The sequence below is a fragment of the Vespa crabro genome, chromosome 14, assembly GCF_910589235.1.
Source record: "Vespa crabro chromosome 14, iyVesCrab1.2, whole genome shotgun sequence".
Lineage (NCBI taxonomy): Eukaryota > Metazoa > Arthropoda > Insecta > Hymenoptera > Vespidae > Vespa > Vespa crabro.
The window spans coordinates 3,380,910-3,398,073 of record NC_060968.1 but is presented as its reverse complement, the minus strand read 5'-3'; the positions used below and the strand labels follow the sequence as shown (position 1 = coordinate 3,398,073).

General features: G+C 30.1%; 1 protein-coding gene across 4 annotated transcripts; it reads left to right on the top strand.

Moving 5' to 3' along the window:
• Positions 1 to 1,812: 1,812 nt before the first annotated feature.
• On the top strand, positions 1,813 to 16,811 carry LOC124429268. Of its 4 annotated transcripts, none has more exons than XM_046974312.1 (11): positions 1,813 to 1,917; positions 2,034 to 2,076; positions 12,231 to 12,334; positions 12,936 to 13,183; positions 13,400 to 14,001; positions 14,189 to 14,489; positions 14,593 to 15,094; positions 15,198 to 15,356; positions 15,508 to 15,683; positions 16,005 to 16,211; positions 16,351 to 16,811. In XM_046974312.1, the coding sequence occupies exons 4-11, from the start codon at positions 13,069 to 13,071 to the stop codon at positions 16,431 to 16,433; spliced, it is 2,145 nt and encodes a 714-aa protein (XP_046830268.1). In that variant the 5' UTR covers positions 1,813 to 1,917; positions 2,034 to 2,076; positions 12,231 to 12,334; positions 12,936 to 13,068; the 3' UTR covers positions 16,434 to 16,811. The 4 variants fall into 4 exon arrangements, with proteins under 4 accessions (XP_046830268.1, XP_046830269.1, XP_046830270.1 ...); XM_046974311.1 differs by having other exon boundaries at positions 1,828 to 1,936; XM_046974314.1 differs by having other exon boundaries at positions 1,815 to 2,076; positions 16,354 to 16,811.
• Positions 16,812 to 17,164: the final 353 nt, after the last annotated feature.

The following is a 17,164-nucleotide window of genomic DNA, read 5'->3' as shown; positions in this document are numbered from 1 at the left end:
AATATCAGAAGTACATAATTCGATGTATGTCTTATATGTTAAGTATGACACATGTAAAGAGAGTATTGAGGTTAATCGAAAGCGCGTATAACGAGTACGTTCCTGATTTAACGATAACTGTTGCATTAAACTGGTTAAATGATCCTTCAACGTTAGGAATCCTGATTGAATCACCGATTACAGTGTATTCTAAAAATAGAATAGCAATCTTAGAACGAAATAAGAATACAATCTTAGATTCTATAATATAGACATAGTATTTTCAAATAAATAAATAGAAAATATAAATATTTTCCATGATCGAAATAAAATTCTAATAATTTTAACATATATGTGTATACATATGTATATCGAACATATTGACTAGAGAAGTTAGAATATTGATTAAATGACCTCATTGTTTATATTTTAGAGAGTATAAATACAGAAAGCATAATTTCGATTATTTACTTTCAATATGTGCGTATTATATCAAGTTATAATTAAGTTTTAACAACGTGGACTTTAACTAACCTAAATTTGTTAAATAAATTTACAGCTATCTCTATGTGAAATCCATTAGGGCACGTTCACACAACATCTACTGACAGGTGCAAGTGTACTTAAGAGCGCGTAATCCAAATGCTAATGAATTCATTACAGGTAAAGAATTAATTTTATGATATCCGTTAAAATGACGTCATTCTTATAGATGCATACGATTAAGCATTTTCTTTTATTGGTCGTTCTTTTATATTGTTTGTAAAGGGAACCTTTACGAAAGAAAAAAGAAAGAAAAAAAAAAAATACATATAAGAGGATTTTACAAATAAAGAGAATTATATTATAATTGAGAAATAAGAATATTATTATATTTTGATTATTACTATGAAGATTGATAACATGAGGGATGTCGTGTATAATTTTATGATGATTTACGATCGTTAATACGTATCATAAATGTCTTCGACAGGTATCATGATATGGTTTAACTATCAAACTCAAAGCCCTTGCCATAAATTTTCCTGGAAAATCCTGGCCTTTCACGCGCAGGAACGTTGTATACAATTATGTCTACGTACTTAACAGCAATCAGAAACTTGTATAATATATATATATTATATAATATATATATATATATATATATATAAACGAATCATTAGTTAATTATTGAATGATTATAACGATTATGAAAGTGAATTAAGTAGATATTATAATTTTTAACTTGGAGCAGTTTCATAATTACACTGGTACAAATGTGTTAGAATTGATGGAATCTATGTTATAGACCTCTCAGATTTCTCCGTGATGATAAAAAAAATCTTATTGTCCTTTCGAATCTGGAATCGATCGTTACGTTAGAAAGAGGTCATTGAACTCGGAAGATCGAGCCACCCGTTCTCTGAGCTCGGCGTACGGGTCAAGACGAAAGAGAGAGTAGGAAAAATGGGTGGTAGGAGTGACGAAGAGGAGGAGAATGAAGCGTACGAAAAAAATGAAAAAAAGAAAAAAGAAGGAAAAAAAAAATTGTGAAGAGCTCAGTGCCTGGTGTTAAAGAAGAGCTTGGGTAAGTCGGTAAAATTTAAAAAAGAAAACAAGAAAAAAGCAATGAAACTTCTTCGATGAGTCAAAACTGGCTAGCTGGATAGCTAGCTACCTAGCTAACTGATAGAATACAGCAAGAGAATAATCTAGGAAGTTAGAGGAGCGCAACTCGCATTGACGTTTACCGCGCGGAGAAGCGCCGTATATGAGAGGCCAGGCAGAGGGAGTAAGAGTAAGAGTAAGAGAGAGAAAGATAGAGGAAGAGGGGGAAGGCTCGTGTACAAACCGGGACGGGGACGCAACAGTCGCTCGGCGCACTTTGTGCTGGAATCATCGACAACGATGCTGTCGCTCTCGGATAATAGATCTGACGTTTCGTGATTATTCCTAATTGTAATCATCTTTCACTGGGGTATCTTTTATCTTTTTCATTCTATCATTTTATCGTATCCTTTCATCACGCCACGTCTCTTTTCATTCTCGTGTTTACCATTTGAACCGTGAACCAGGAAGGAAGAAAGGAGCACGGTTCCATTCATCAAACTCGTTCAGGTAAGCTGTTATTGTAATCCTGTGTTTGTGGTTTTTTTTCTTCTTTTTTCCTTTTTTTCCTCTAGAATAAATCTTTTCATTTGTGTCGTGTAGTTTCTCTCCAACGAATGAGATCATTCACTTTCATTGTCGTTATTCATTTGTTCTCACATATGCATTAGTCCTAATGCTAGACTCAGATCATTCCTCTTCCCTCCTCTTGCTTCTTCCTTTTCTCTATTACTACCACAATCGTCATCACCACCACCGTCACCATCACCACCGCCACCACCACCACCACCACCACCACCACCACCACCACCACCATCACCATCACCATCACCACCACCACCACCACCACCACCACCACCACCACCACCACCACCACCACCACTACTACTACTACTACTACTACTACTACTAATACTACTACTACTATTACTACTACTACTACTACTACTACTACCACCCTTCGTTCCAGTTCAAACTGCGTGACCTCCTTTTCGAGCCGAATCGTCAGCAATTGTTTTTAACGGACAACATCCTCCTGGCCTAACCGGAGTTTCGGTTCGGCGAGGAACCCTTTTTTCCCTCTTTCTTCTTCTGCCTTTTTTACGCGCGCTTTTTCATTCTTTCTACATTTTCTTTCACAATCAGTATTGTTTTTCTGTTAACAGTACGTCGATCGAACGTGCTATTCTCGTGCAAATATATACAATACGATCAATGATCTTGATATTCTCGTTATTTTGATTTGGAATTTATCTTTTAAGCTAAATCGAAATTAAATAATAGATGAACACAGATAGGAATAATTAATATATATAAGGATAGTTAAGGATAGTTCAATATTGTAACACGAGAAACAATGTATAATTGATAATTATATTTTATGAGAGTAAAGAAAAAAAGTAGGAAGTTAAGTTACTTCTCTCATGATATTTATCGAACGTATTATCGGTACATCTTCTAGCGACGAAAGCTTCTATAATCAAGCTAAGAGATATTGTATACGTGATGTCGTTACAACGCGTACTTTCATTTTTCTCGAACGTACATACTATTCAATGACCCGTTTATTCCATAATGATTATATCACGTGATGGTTCATGTACGAAAATAAAAAATAATTAAGTTGAGTTCTCCAACTAATACTCCAACATATATTAGATTAGGATTAACAAACGATAATCTTTTCTTTTTTTTCTTTGTTTTCTTCTTTTAATATAATTATTTATGTCGGAATTATTATTTCTTTATTTTTTTTTTGTTTTTTTTTTTCTTCTTCATGGATCTCATTTTCTGGAAAAATTATTGAAAAGAATATGAAAAATTTGTAAAACTCTTACATGTAAAGGTGAAATTCTGTACCGTTCTTTGGCTTCTTCTCGCAGAGGAATCGTGAGTGACCTTTGAGATTACGTATCTATCGACCGACTGAAGGAGTGTGTACCATTCCGTTCCATCGGCTCTACAAGATTGAATACAAAAACGTTCGCAGAATTGTTTGAACCAATCGTATCGATGAATGAAGAAAAATTATAAAAATATGAAAGAACGAGAGAGAGAAAGAGAGAGAGAAAGAGAGAGGGCGAGAGAGAGAAAGAGAAAGCATATAATTCATTTCTGTTAGTTAAAGAATTCCAATATAGGAAAGGAATATACGATAAAATAAAGTCAATATTTAAAGAAACCAATATCGTATGATTGTAAAAATTAATCAATCAATATTTATATATCGTTGGAATAATTTCGAAGTTGTTTATATTTATATTACATATATGTATGTAAAGAATATCGATAATTAAAATGAAGAGAAAAAGAATTTTTTTAGATGATCTGGATTTTTAATTGAAAATCTCGTGACATATGATGTCATATTTTTTTTCTTTTTACGAATAATATCTTAACACATGCGATCTTTCATGTAACACACATCTGACACATGCTATACCAAACGGATGTTTTTCAATATGAAATTTAATTAATTAATTATATAATAACATTTATAAAACTTCTCATTGATTTAAATTAAATCTTTGATCTAATTCAATGAAAGAATTTTCATAGATTCATCGAATTCAATGTTAGAATTTAACATTGCGTGATGTTTCTCGTTTAAAATAATCGACTATATGCACGAAACAAGATCGTTCTAAATGTTTCGCGTGCAAAGCGTAGATCCGAACAGAAATTAAAAAAAAAAAAAAACTTTTCATTTCATTTCATTCTTTTTCACTGACTTTTTTCAACACTTCATATATATATATATATATATATATATATATATATATATGAATTTCTTTGTATAATCAATATAGTGAAAAACATCGTACTTCATGGAAGTATTCACACATGACTACATAATGCATTCACAAAAATGTCTTTTGTAGAATATCACGAAAAGCGATAATATTTATATATTTTTTCTTTAACTATCCGATCGATATTCATAATCTTCAATACTTTGGATAATTCTATATTAAACAATTTTACACAAATATATATATATATATATTAGTTTACACCATTATCATATATATATAAATTTATTAATAAATTAATAAAAATATTAATTAGTATATTCTTTAATATTTTTCAATATAGATACACGCGATGTCGAAATTAGTATTTATTTATTTAAATTAATAAATACTAATTAAGTTATATCAATCGAAAAAATTAATAACTTGTTTTAATGTCCGATATAAAATTAATTTCGATGTATAGAAAAGTGAATAGAAATATTTCAATTTATTTTTATGAAGAAATGATGAAATACTTTGATATTAGTTTATACAAAATATATATCCATATATCTCTATCTTCTTTTATCTTTCTTCTCTTTTTGATGCCGTGCGACCGAGAAGGTACAAGCATAGCCAACGTGGTTCCGTTATCCGCGGTAAATACACGGCTGGCCATCCTGTACGTTTTACCTCCGGTGAAAATAAACGATAACCACTCCGACGCCCTGTACGATTCCCCCTCTTACTTCACATGCCGATAGCCTGGATCCGCGTAGCTTGTGCGTGATCGTAGAATCGATCTAGATCGTTTAGATTGCCGAGATAGATAGAAATAGAGAGAGAGAGAGAGAGAGAGGGAGAGAGAAAATATATTCTACGGTAAAATAATCTTCTCAAAGATTATTATACTTATATATTTAATCATTTATGTTATATTTATAATGACAAAAAAGAAATATGCTAATTGTTGATAAAATTACACATTCATTTATTTATTTATTTATTTATTTTTTTTTTTTAATTCTTATTACGAAATCAAAATTATTATTAAAGTTCATTCTTATTAATAAGATAATTGAAAGTGTTTAAATTTAATTAGATTAAACATTTTTTTAATTAATTTAAATTAATTTAATTTAATTAAGTTTAAATTTTAATTATGTTTAGATTTAACATTTGTCCATGTCTCATTAATCTTTCTCGATTCTCAAATAATATTGACAATTTTACGATAACCAATGGATTATCATATCGCAAAAATTACACGGAGCAGCTGTATTAAGATAAAAGAAAATACTATTTATAATTGTTGCATAAATGTACTTGTGCAATTCAGCATAGAGATATCATAAGATATTTACTACGTACAGAAATGTAATATATTCCAAGAACGAGTTCATGCTATCGTTTGATATCATTGCAAGGGTTCTGCTCGATCGAAATATAAAGATGATACAAAGGAAAGAAGGGGGAGAGAGAGAGAAAAAAGAAAAGAAAAGAAAAGAAAAGAAAAGAAAAGGAAAGAAAGGATAAGGGTAGACAACTAACAGAGTTGAAACTGCAAGAAGGGTTGGAAAGGGCAAAACAGTCGAGAGAAGAAGAAGAAAGAAGAGATGGGGTTGAATTAGGTGTCCAGCAGAGCGACTATTTGAATGAATAATTCTCATCGATCGTGAAATCTGTCTCGACGTTCTCTTTCTCTTTCTATTTCTCTTGCTTCACTCGTTCGTTCTAAAACGAAAAGAAACATTTTAGAAAGACCTAACGTCATCGTCGACTATAGAAATGACCCTGAAGTTGTAAAACGTCTGATGACATATATGAATGTATCGTATATATTATATTCATATTATTATTAATCGTAAGTGTGACAAATTTGGAAAAATCTTATTCACCATTTATCTCATGATAGTTTCATTTATTCTAATTTATCGAGTATTAATTATTGCATTACTATAACTATATTAAAACTAATATATACACACATCTCTATATTTTTTTCTTTTTCTTTTTTAAATAGTTTCAATTATTTTTGGATAGAATAATCAACAAATCAAAAAAAAAAAAAAAAGAAATAAATTATTATATCGTATATTAATTTTATTTAATTAAAATTCAACATCTAATTAAACGAGTAATATCAAAATGAAAAAATAAAAACGAGAAAATAAAAATTAGAGAAGTTCGTACGAAGAATAAATTTAATATGAGTATATATTTTTATTAACGTATTAGAATCATAATATAGTAATTATGAAATCGTTGTGGTAACGTCATACATAAATAAACCACGTTAGGTATTATTATTTAAAGTTAAAGTTAATGGGGACACACGTAAATAAACTGTAGGCTTTCTTTGTGACACCGGTAGGTCTTCTTTCGTCAGCATAAACACGTGCTCGTAACTCGAACGTAGAGATAATAAAATGGATTATAGTTTGTCGATTCGAATGCGATAGGATTTGGCACATAACTATCATTTCTTTGGCAAACTAACTCGGACAAGGATTCTCAAGAGATTCTTTTTACCTGAGTGATATATTTTGACCTTTCCCTCTCTCTTTTTCTCTCTCTCTCTCTCGTCTTCTCCTTCATTAAGAATTAATAGTGTTTCTTTTTTTCTTTTCTTCTTTTTTCTTTTTTTTTCCTTTAATGGAATCGTTTTTTCCCCTCTTATTCTTGTTCAATGCATTATATAATAGATTTTTTAGTTCGTACAATCAACAGAAATATAAAAACATAGAGAAGGAAATAACTTGCTTAGAAAAAAAAAAAAAATATATATATATATATATAAAGAAAAGAACAATTAATAGGATATAATATCTATGTTACCGTTTCTTTTTTTTTTTCTAATTTATAAGTCGATACATACATTGTAATAGATCGACATTAACTTTTATTATAGAATTAGAGACTAATGTGTAAAGATGTATTATTATTATCGGATTTCAAACGTATAGATCTTCTCTAATCTTTATTTTTGTTTATCGTCGTAGTAAATAATTGTACTTTTTTTTTTTATGTTTAGTTTCTCTTTTTTGCTTTTTACGATCATGATATCTCGATGTCCTCCGTACGAGAGATAGATCTTGCGTCATCGAGAACAGGTTGCCAATTACGTCATTCTTCATTCCGTATCGTCCAGACTGCGAATATTTTCACGGATCGTCGCTATAGCAGGGGAATATACCATAAATTCTAAAAATAATTCTTTTGCATTTGTAAGAATTGAGGACAATCCTATCTGTATACCGTAGAAGAAAGAAAATGAGAACCGAATGAAGATGAAACAAAAGAAAAGTAAAAAGGAATTTATAAAATAAAACAAAGAATTAATTAGAAATGTTAGAAGAAATATAAAACAAGAATTTGAATTAGAAATTAGAGAGGAGAAATGCAATGCGTAATTTTTTCTTTTTTTTCCTTTTTTTTTTCTTTTTTATTCTAAAGAATCTAATCTTCCACTTTAGAAATAATAATATAGGACATATAATCATTGCTTCACGCGGGATTCTACAATAATTGCGTATAAAGTCAATTGAAACAATTAGTATCAATACGTTTTCACAGTTCGCGGCGTTTACACGTAACGCATAATCATTTTATTCGCTTTCTCCATATCGAAGATTTTTCCTTTCTCATTTGATTAACATTTGCGGAGATACGATGAAAGCGTAAACAATTTTTACACTCGGCCTGTTTCAAAATAGAAATTGATAGAATAATTGTGTCAGTAATTATCTAGCTTAAATCGAGAAAGTGATATTAGAAATTTTTGATAGAACGATAAAAGAAGAAAAGGAGATACATTTTTTACAATTAATTTTTTAAATTATATATTAATTTTTTATTTTAAATATATATATAATAAATAACGAGTAATATTAATAATTTATTATATATATAATATTAAATATATATTATATAAATTTTAAAATTGATGAATTAATTACAAAAAGAAAAAACATTTGTTTAATATACATTTTTCTTGTGTAATTTTTTTTTCATATACAAGTAATATTTCTTTGACGAGTATTTTATTGAAAAAAAAAAGAAAAGAAAAAAGAAAAATACTATTTACTTGCAGCATTATATTAAAAAAAGAAAAAAAGCATATTAAATTTCTTTCTTTCTTTTTTTTTTCTTTTTTTTTTTTTTTTATTTTTGATATCCAATGGAAATGGATTTCCATCATTCTATTTAATATCACCTATTGTCTTTCTCATATAACAGAACGAATCAGAAGGATGCACTTTCGATGTAAAATCGTCTCATTTTAGAAGTCTTCAGAACCCTTCATCCACTTCACATAGACCAATATCGTATCTCTCTTATGCGTGCTCGCGCGAGTATCACTACTCTGTTATCAACAGCTCGGTTTTCTACGTAGACGAAGTAGATCGATGTGAGTGAAGAGTACTCAACTATGACGGAAACTCAACAATATATACTACCGTTAGGATAATGTCGGACTCATCGTTGACTTGTACCACCAACTCTACTCATATATCCTATACTTTGTTTGCTTTATCTCTGGATACATAAATACACACATACATATATATATATATATATATATATACACACATATACATGTAACTTTCATTTTGTCGTCTGAGACTAATTGGGGAAAAAGAAAGAAAGAAAGAAAGAAAGAAAAATAATAGAAAATCTTTAATCATCATTTTTTCATTGCAAAAATTATTATCAATGAAGACGTCTCTTAATTGATAAAACCACAATGTTATTCTATAACAAAAATATCTCTGATTTTTTCCATAAATATGTATATGTCTATTTCATCGAATATGTTGTACGTACGAATAAAAGAAGAAAAAAAGAAAAAAAAAAAAAGAAAGAAAACAAATGTACGAACGAAAAGAAAAGAAAAAAAAAAAAAGAAAAAAATGGGGGGAAAAAAAAAGCAGAGAAACTGTTCAGAAAAATGCAAGAATGCTTTCACGTCGGGAACGATTCGAAGACAGCCAACGGGCAGATAAAAAAAGGAAAGAAGAAAAAAAAAAGAAAGATAAAAAAGAAAAAAGCAGAACTTGGTCTCGCACAGTTTGTAAGGACGAAGAGTGCTCCGTAGGAACATTCACCGAAACTCGTTGGAAATGCATAATAGTAAAGTAGTATAGTATACTATAGTATAGTCTATAGTAACTTGTTATAAAAGGATATATATATATATATATATATATATATATATATATATATATATATATATATATCCTTTTCTACGAGTTGCCACAAGAATCTATTCGTCATGTCCGTTCTTACAAAGCCGGTTGCTGACCGTGTAAAAGAACGTAGGTGCATACGTACGAATGAAGAATACGATTGAATGAAGGAGACGGACATTTAATTGTGAAGAGGCGTAGGAAGAGGTACTGAAAGAGGAATATAAACGTGAACTAGGTGGCCAAGTATGTCGTTGTCATAAGATCTATGTATATGTGTGCACGTATATGGATGGTTGGTTGGATGGATGGATGGGATGGATGGATGTGTGTCTGTGTATTCGTCTCCGATCCCTCTTCTCGTAACATCGACGATTACCCAGAGCGTCATAATCACTCTTAGACCATATCCCGTTCTTTTCTCTTCTACTTTTAAGGCTCTTCTCTGTTGGAGTCTTTTATACGAGATGATGGTAACATTTTACTACGATCGTATCTAAGTACTTAGATCGAACCAAAAGAATATGAGAATTAGATTGAAAGTATCTTTTCTTCTCTTTCTTTTTTTTCTCTTACTCTCTCTCTCTCTCTCTCTCTCTCTATTTTTCTTTTTAGGAAAAAATAAGATAGTCGGATAAGGATAGTTCTTATATTTAAAGATGGTTAATACGAAAATTTAGATTATTTCGAAATTTTATATTGAATTTCTCATATAAGTATATTTAAATACTTGTAAGAAAAAAAGAAAAAAAAACAAAAGAAGGATAAGAATAAATGTAAAGTACTTGATTTAAATTTTCTATAATCCATAAGTAACTCTTATATCTCGTTCAAAAAAAAGGAAGAAAAGAAAAGAAAAAAAAAAGGAAAGAAAAGAGTAATTGGATGATTAAGCGACAAGTGGTCCCCCACGCCAATTTTTGTTGTTATTGTTTGCATGAATAATGTTCTTTTAAAACACGAAGAACTTTTTGTATATCAAGTAGTAACCGAGGGAAAAAGAAAACATGATAAAGTTTAAACGAGAGAGAGAGAGAGAGAGAAAGAAAGATAGAGAGAGAGAGAGAAAGAGAGAGAGATAAGACCGAAGCAAGACATATTTTTCTTTCTTAATAATTAAAAATCTTCGAAAAATATTTAAGAAAGATCAATTTATGCGTGAAATTTTCTTTTAGATATATTAGTTTATCAGGAAACTTCATTATTTCTACGAAATTAGCGGTATAAATTAAAGAGCAATTTGTATGGATGATAAATGACGATGTCTTGCTATTATGTCTATCGTAAACAACTTGAATGTTTTCAATTGATTATACATAACACTTTGTGTATTTGAGAGAGAGAGAGAGAGAGAGAGAGAGAGAATGAGAAGATTCATTGATTCGATAATACTCACGTCTCTACGAACGTAACAAACTACGGACGCGTGTTTACCTTGGCACACATTCGTTACACGACGACGATGACGACGACGACGTAGAGATCTTCCGCGCAGCATCTTTCACGTTCATTGGTTTACAAGTTTTTCTTTGTCAATAATAACGTAATACATATATTAAATGGTCCATATAAATTATTCTCATTAAATTATTGTAAAATTATTTGAAAGAAGTAAAATATGAAAGTAAAAAAAAATAATATTTAGAAGTCTTTCATCTCTCAAACGATTAATCATTTTTATATCATTTTACACACCACACACACACACACACACACACACACACACACACACACACACACACACACACACACACACATATATATATATGTATAAATCGATATTTACAATAATTTTGCTGGAGACAGTTCGTAATAAACTTTACGTGGATCATTCAGTATATATGTACTTTACTTGAAATGATAATATTCTCGTTTAATTCGAAGAATTATCACGTTAATGATACTTCACGCGAATACTCAGAAGTTTTACTATGATTAAAAATGAAATGGAAGTTCTTTAATTTTACCATCGAGGTATTATTAAATTACATTCGGATCGATCCAATATACTGTTAACCAAGAGAAATAGTTCTCTCGACCTTTCAAATCTATACGACTAAATGTAAAGATTCGTTAGTGAATTATCTATTTTCTTAATTATTTAATTCTTCTCCCATTAATAAATAATTAAATCTTAATTTGTTAATAACAAGCTCTTCGATAAATTATTTCTTTTTATATTAGTATCTTAAGTAATCTATACAATAATAAATAATAACAATCGATTGTTACAATATAATAACAACAATCGTTGATTTATCATTTAATTAATAATCATTTATAACTATAATTTCATTTACAATAATTCATTATTAACTTTATTAATACTTATTCCAATAATTTATGATGATGTCTTTTTATAATAATAGACAGGAAGGAAGTGTTACTTATTAAGGTTAACGATCGAAGATCGATCGATCGATATCACGTCATGATTTCCTTTGCCTTCTTAAAGACAACATACCCTATCTTCTTGACGTTCGTCTTTTGGTCGGCACCTTTCATGTCGCTTGCATGTACGCGTGCTAGGTGAGAACGTCTTCCTGCCTTGATTACAATCCATTGAGTACGCGATCCGCATGACAGCTTCGTTCATTCGAACGGGTTTTTCTGAGTTTAGCATTGTCAAAGGTAGCTCCTTTGAGAAATATAAACATCCGTTTGACGTACAAGTAAAGAATGTACTTTTAATCTTCATATAAACATAGATATAAGTATCGTATATATTTTATGTTTTCAGTAAAGCAAAATCAATTGTCAGTTCAACATCACGAAAATATCCAGATCATTTTTTTTTTTGGACTCCTTCCTTGAAACTGGCTTTGAAACGTACTTGTAAATGGCGTAAGATAAACATTATTTTATTTATTAAGAATTATAATTTTTTTTTTTTTTTTTTTTTTTTTATATAATATCGTACTACTAATTATATTTTTTAGGTAAAATTATAGACGAAATTATTAAAATTATTATGAATGATTATATAAATAATTTAGGCTGATATATAATTGTTTATAAAAATATTAATTGTTATTCCTGGAGATAGATAACCCTTCAGACATCGTCGATAATATTGCTTGCGAGAGCCATCTATCAGTAATTTTTTTTATCCCTCAGAGTATGCAACACGGTCGTACACATTTGTAAACAGCCGTTGCATACTACAAGGGATAAAAAATGTTACTTACTGATAGATGGCGTTCGCAAGCAATATTATCGACATTGCATGAAGTATTGCATATTTTCAGGCGGGATAATTAATAATTTGCATATATAATTATAAAAATTAATATTAAATAAACATAATAAATTAATTAAAATTAAAGTTAGAATTTTTTTGTGATCCTAATACTGACTTAATTAAATTAATTATATCAAAATCTAATTTTTAAAAAAGAATTTTGTACGTTTCCAATTACATAAAATGATGAAATATAAACTTCAGGTCTATGAGAAGACAAACAAAGCGGACGAAATCAGGAGGAAAACGTCTGGCTTAGTGTCGACGACCTCGAATCGTCGAACATCCGTAAATATTTGCTCTCTGGAAAAAAGTTAAGCGAGTATCACCGTTAGTAATGGCGACGACAGCGTCAACCGAAAGGATGGAGTTGCCAAAGGATATCCCTAAAAAAAGATTCATCAACACGAATCTGATATCTTTGAAATGTCTCTTGTTCTTCTTTTTTGGAGGTACACGTTCGATGTATCTTTTTAATTTTCTTTTTAAAATCATTCGTGATCAAAACGATTTAAATTACAAAAATGAAGTTCATAATTTATATTTAACTTCGATCAATTTTATTATCTCTTACCAATGTATATCTATTCTATTCCATTCCACCAATATTATTCAATTACATATTTACATTAAAAAAATAATGTAAAGAACATTTATGTTTATGATAGGATTAGGCAGTCTCTTCCCATTTCTTCCACTGCATATGCAAGAAATAGGATTGAGCATAAAAGAGATACGATTGATCTCGATGATCTCACCGGCTGTAGCGATTTTCGGACCACTTGTAGCCGGTCCGATAGCAGATAAACTCGCTGGTCATCAAGGAAAAAATGAAAAATCATCGACTGGTCGTTACTTGAGAGTAATGATAGCTATTTGTTGCGTCCTCTCAGCCGTCTTTTACGCAGCTTTGCTACTCTTACCGTCCATTGACAAAATGGAATCATCGACAGTCAAGGACAGGATCGAGACACCGATTGCAAATAATCAAGGTTTAAAATTTAGTTGCGATGAAAATGGTGCGATCGTTCAGCAAGAGAGATGCAAAGAAGACATGGATTGTCATCGTTGGTCCGACGAGGACAAGATTGGTATATTGCTTTTAGAGAACTGTAATTATGCTTGCTATCCAATCGCGATGAAACGATGGCAATCATCGGAATCCGAGGAGGAATCTTCGTCTTATCAGACTGTCGAGTCAGAAATCGATGAAGAAGGTAGTGCTGATGCCGTTACTCCTCTAGATATTGAAGTGGATTACGTTGTTCAGGTAAAATTAGCTATCAAGAGATCAAAATCTAATTATTTCTTTTTTAATTATAGAACGACGGAACCAAGTTACTTCTTTCTTTTTTTTTTTTTTGTTTTTTTTTTTCTTGATTTTTCATTTCTATATAGTATATAATACATTGTTTATTATTTAAATATAAATATAAATTATTTGATAATTTTTGTAGGATTTAGAAAGGTCCAAAAAAACACGTAGATTTGTAATACCGCAGAACGAACCACCTCATCTTTGTTTCAAAGATAACGACAACGTGGTTTGTCACGTATATACAGAATATTCCGAAGACTTAGCATTAAACGTCAGTTTAAAACAAGCTATAAATGCGGATGATAGAGAAGCATGGTGCGCGTATCCTGTTAAAGAATATTTCGATTGTCGAATACCGCCTGAACTTGAGACGAGAATGGCTGAGTACAATCAAACTTGTACGATAGAATGCGATTTGAAGGATCCTTATGTAACTCCAGGTATACAAAACACAAATACAAGTTTGTGTCATCTGTGTCATAAATATCTTTTTTCCTTTCCTGTTTTTTTTTTTTTTTTTTTTTTTTTTTGTTAACTTTTTAGATAGCGTGTTAGCTGAGAGTCAATGTTCACAACCGTCTGGCCTCGCTGAATTAACATTCTGGACCTATTTGGTAATTCGATCTATCGCTGATATTTTCCCAACAACTGCTGTCGCCTTGATCGATGCAGCAATTGTTATAGCAACACGAGAGACTTCGTCGGGTCGTGGAGATGTTGGTCGACAATTAGCATTCGGTTCTATTGGATTTGCTATTTTTGGTCCACTCACTGGTTACCTTAGTACTCTTTTACAAGGTGCAAACACGATTTATTATCTACCGATCTTGATTCATGCCGGACTGATGCTTCTCGTAGCAATCGTTGCTTTAGCAGCAAATAATATGCCACTTAGTCCACCTGAATGGTGGTGGCATACTAGAAGTGGAATGTTAGCCTTGCCTATGAGTGCTATTAAAAGATATGGTAGCGAGACCGCTGCCCTTGTCATTGTCCTTATGGTTATGGGTACCTTCTGGAGTGCTATGGATAGTTATTTACCTTTGTAAGTGAAAATTATTCTAATATTTTTTTTATGTTTCTTCGTTCTTGAAATTTGATATTTTTAATTCGACCATAAATATTTATATATTTTTGTTGAAACATAGATATCTTCAAAGGCTAGGAGGTGATAGCCTATCCATAGGAGTTTCTATGACCATAGGAGCATTACCAGGTTGTTTATTTCTTTGGAAATCTGAACATCTTGTTGATTACTGTGGTCATAGTAATTTACTTATCACAGCATTTACAGTTTATATTGTTAGGTAAGTAGGTGAGTCTTCCTTTCTTCTTGGAGTTCAATAAAAACGAATGATTTTCAAGAATTTTCTTTTTCTTTTTTTTTTTTTTTTTTATGTCCACTGTTATAACGAAGTTAATTTTTTTCTTTCATTCATCCACGATTGTTTCTTTTAGATTTTCCGGTCTTTGTCTTCTCAAAGAACCATGGGCGTCCGTAATTTTCGAAGGTTTAGAAGTATTCACGTTAAGTGTCATGTGGGTTACTGCCATTCTTTATCTGAGACATCTCGTCCCTCGTCATTTAACGGTAACTGCTCAAGCTTTACCTGTGATCGCTCATTTTTGTGTTGGTGAGTATGAATACGGTCTTCGAAAGAAAAGTTAAGAAAAGAGTTAGTTCGCTTTTCATTGGATGCTCTATTGATTTCCAATAGTCCTGGCACAAACTTTTTAATGATACTTGTCAAGAATATTTTTTCTTATTACTTGCAAGGGTGTTTTATTTCTTTAATTTTTATTATCGATATCTCATCAATAAGTTGAAAACTTTAAGAGAATAATAACTAAATAAACATTTATTACATAACACGTTTATAATAATAAATATTTACTTAGCTATTTTCTTCTTCTTTTTTTTGTTTATATATAATTACATATACATAATTATGTAGGTCGATGCATTGGTGCCGTAATCGGAGCTTACATCAACATGGAAAATGCTAGTTCAATCGAATCCTGGAGATTTGTATTCCGTTGCATGGCTGCTGCTGCAGCAATCGTTTCTGCATTATACTTCATCGTTTATCATGGTTTATTAAAACCACGATGTCATGCTCAAACTGTTCAAGGCCCGAGACAACCACCCTCGATTGTATTAGGTAAATATTATATAATTTATGAAATAATTATATATATATATATATATACAAAACAGACATAAAAAATTGTTGATACAATTTAATTTAATATTCGATGTTAAATAATATTTTAATTGTTTTTTTCTTTTGTTTCTCTAAGCAGCCATGAATGGAAATGGTAATTATACACCTTTGAGGGTTTACCATAATGGTATGGGTAGAAAAGGTCAATTCAGATATTAAAAATCCCCATGTAAAAAAAAAAATATATATATATACATATAAGCGAAAAATGCCCTAATTAAAGATCAATGGTGCTTCACTTCTAGGTCGCTAAAGCGGATAACTATTCTTTTGTTTTTTCTTTTTTTTTTTTTAATTTTTTTTTTATATTTAGTTTTATTTAATTATAGAATGATATCGAAATACTCATATTCTTCATATTCAAGAAAGTTGTACGTATTGCATATGTATATCACGATGGAAATGTGTGTATAGAGAGATGATTTTTTTATTTTTATTATTATTATTATTATTATTTTTTTTTTTTTTCATAACACTGAGTATCTTATTCGCTCATTCACGATATTTACAAGAGAGACATGTAATAACAATAATTATTTATGAGTTTCAAGTGAGTCGTAAAAAAAAATTACGCTGTGACTAAAACTAAAAAATGTATTTATTTATTGAATACGACTAAACTATATATATATATATATATATACACATATATATATATATATATACATACATATATATATATATATATATATATATCTTTTTTATAAACAAACAACTTCTCTCATTTTTTTTCTCTCTCTTTTTATATCTTATCAAACATAATAAAGAAATATGTGATAAATATGCGTTAAATATTACTGCCTTATTCCATAAAAAAAAAAAAAAGAAAAAAAAAAAGAAAAAAAAATGGGAGTATCTTTTTTCTCTTTCATACAACTATGGAACAATTG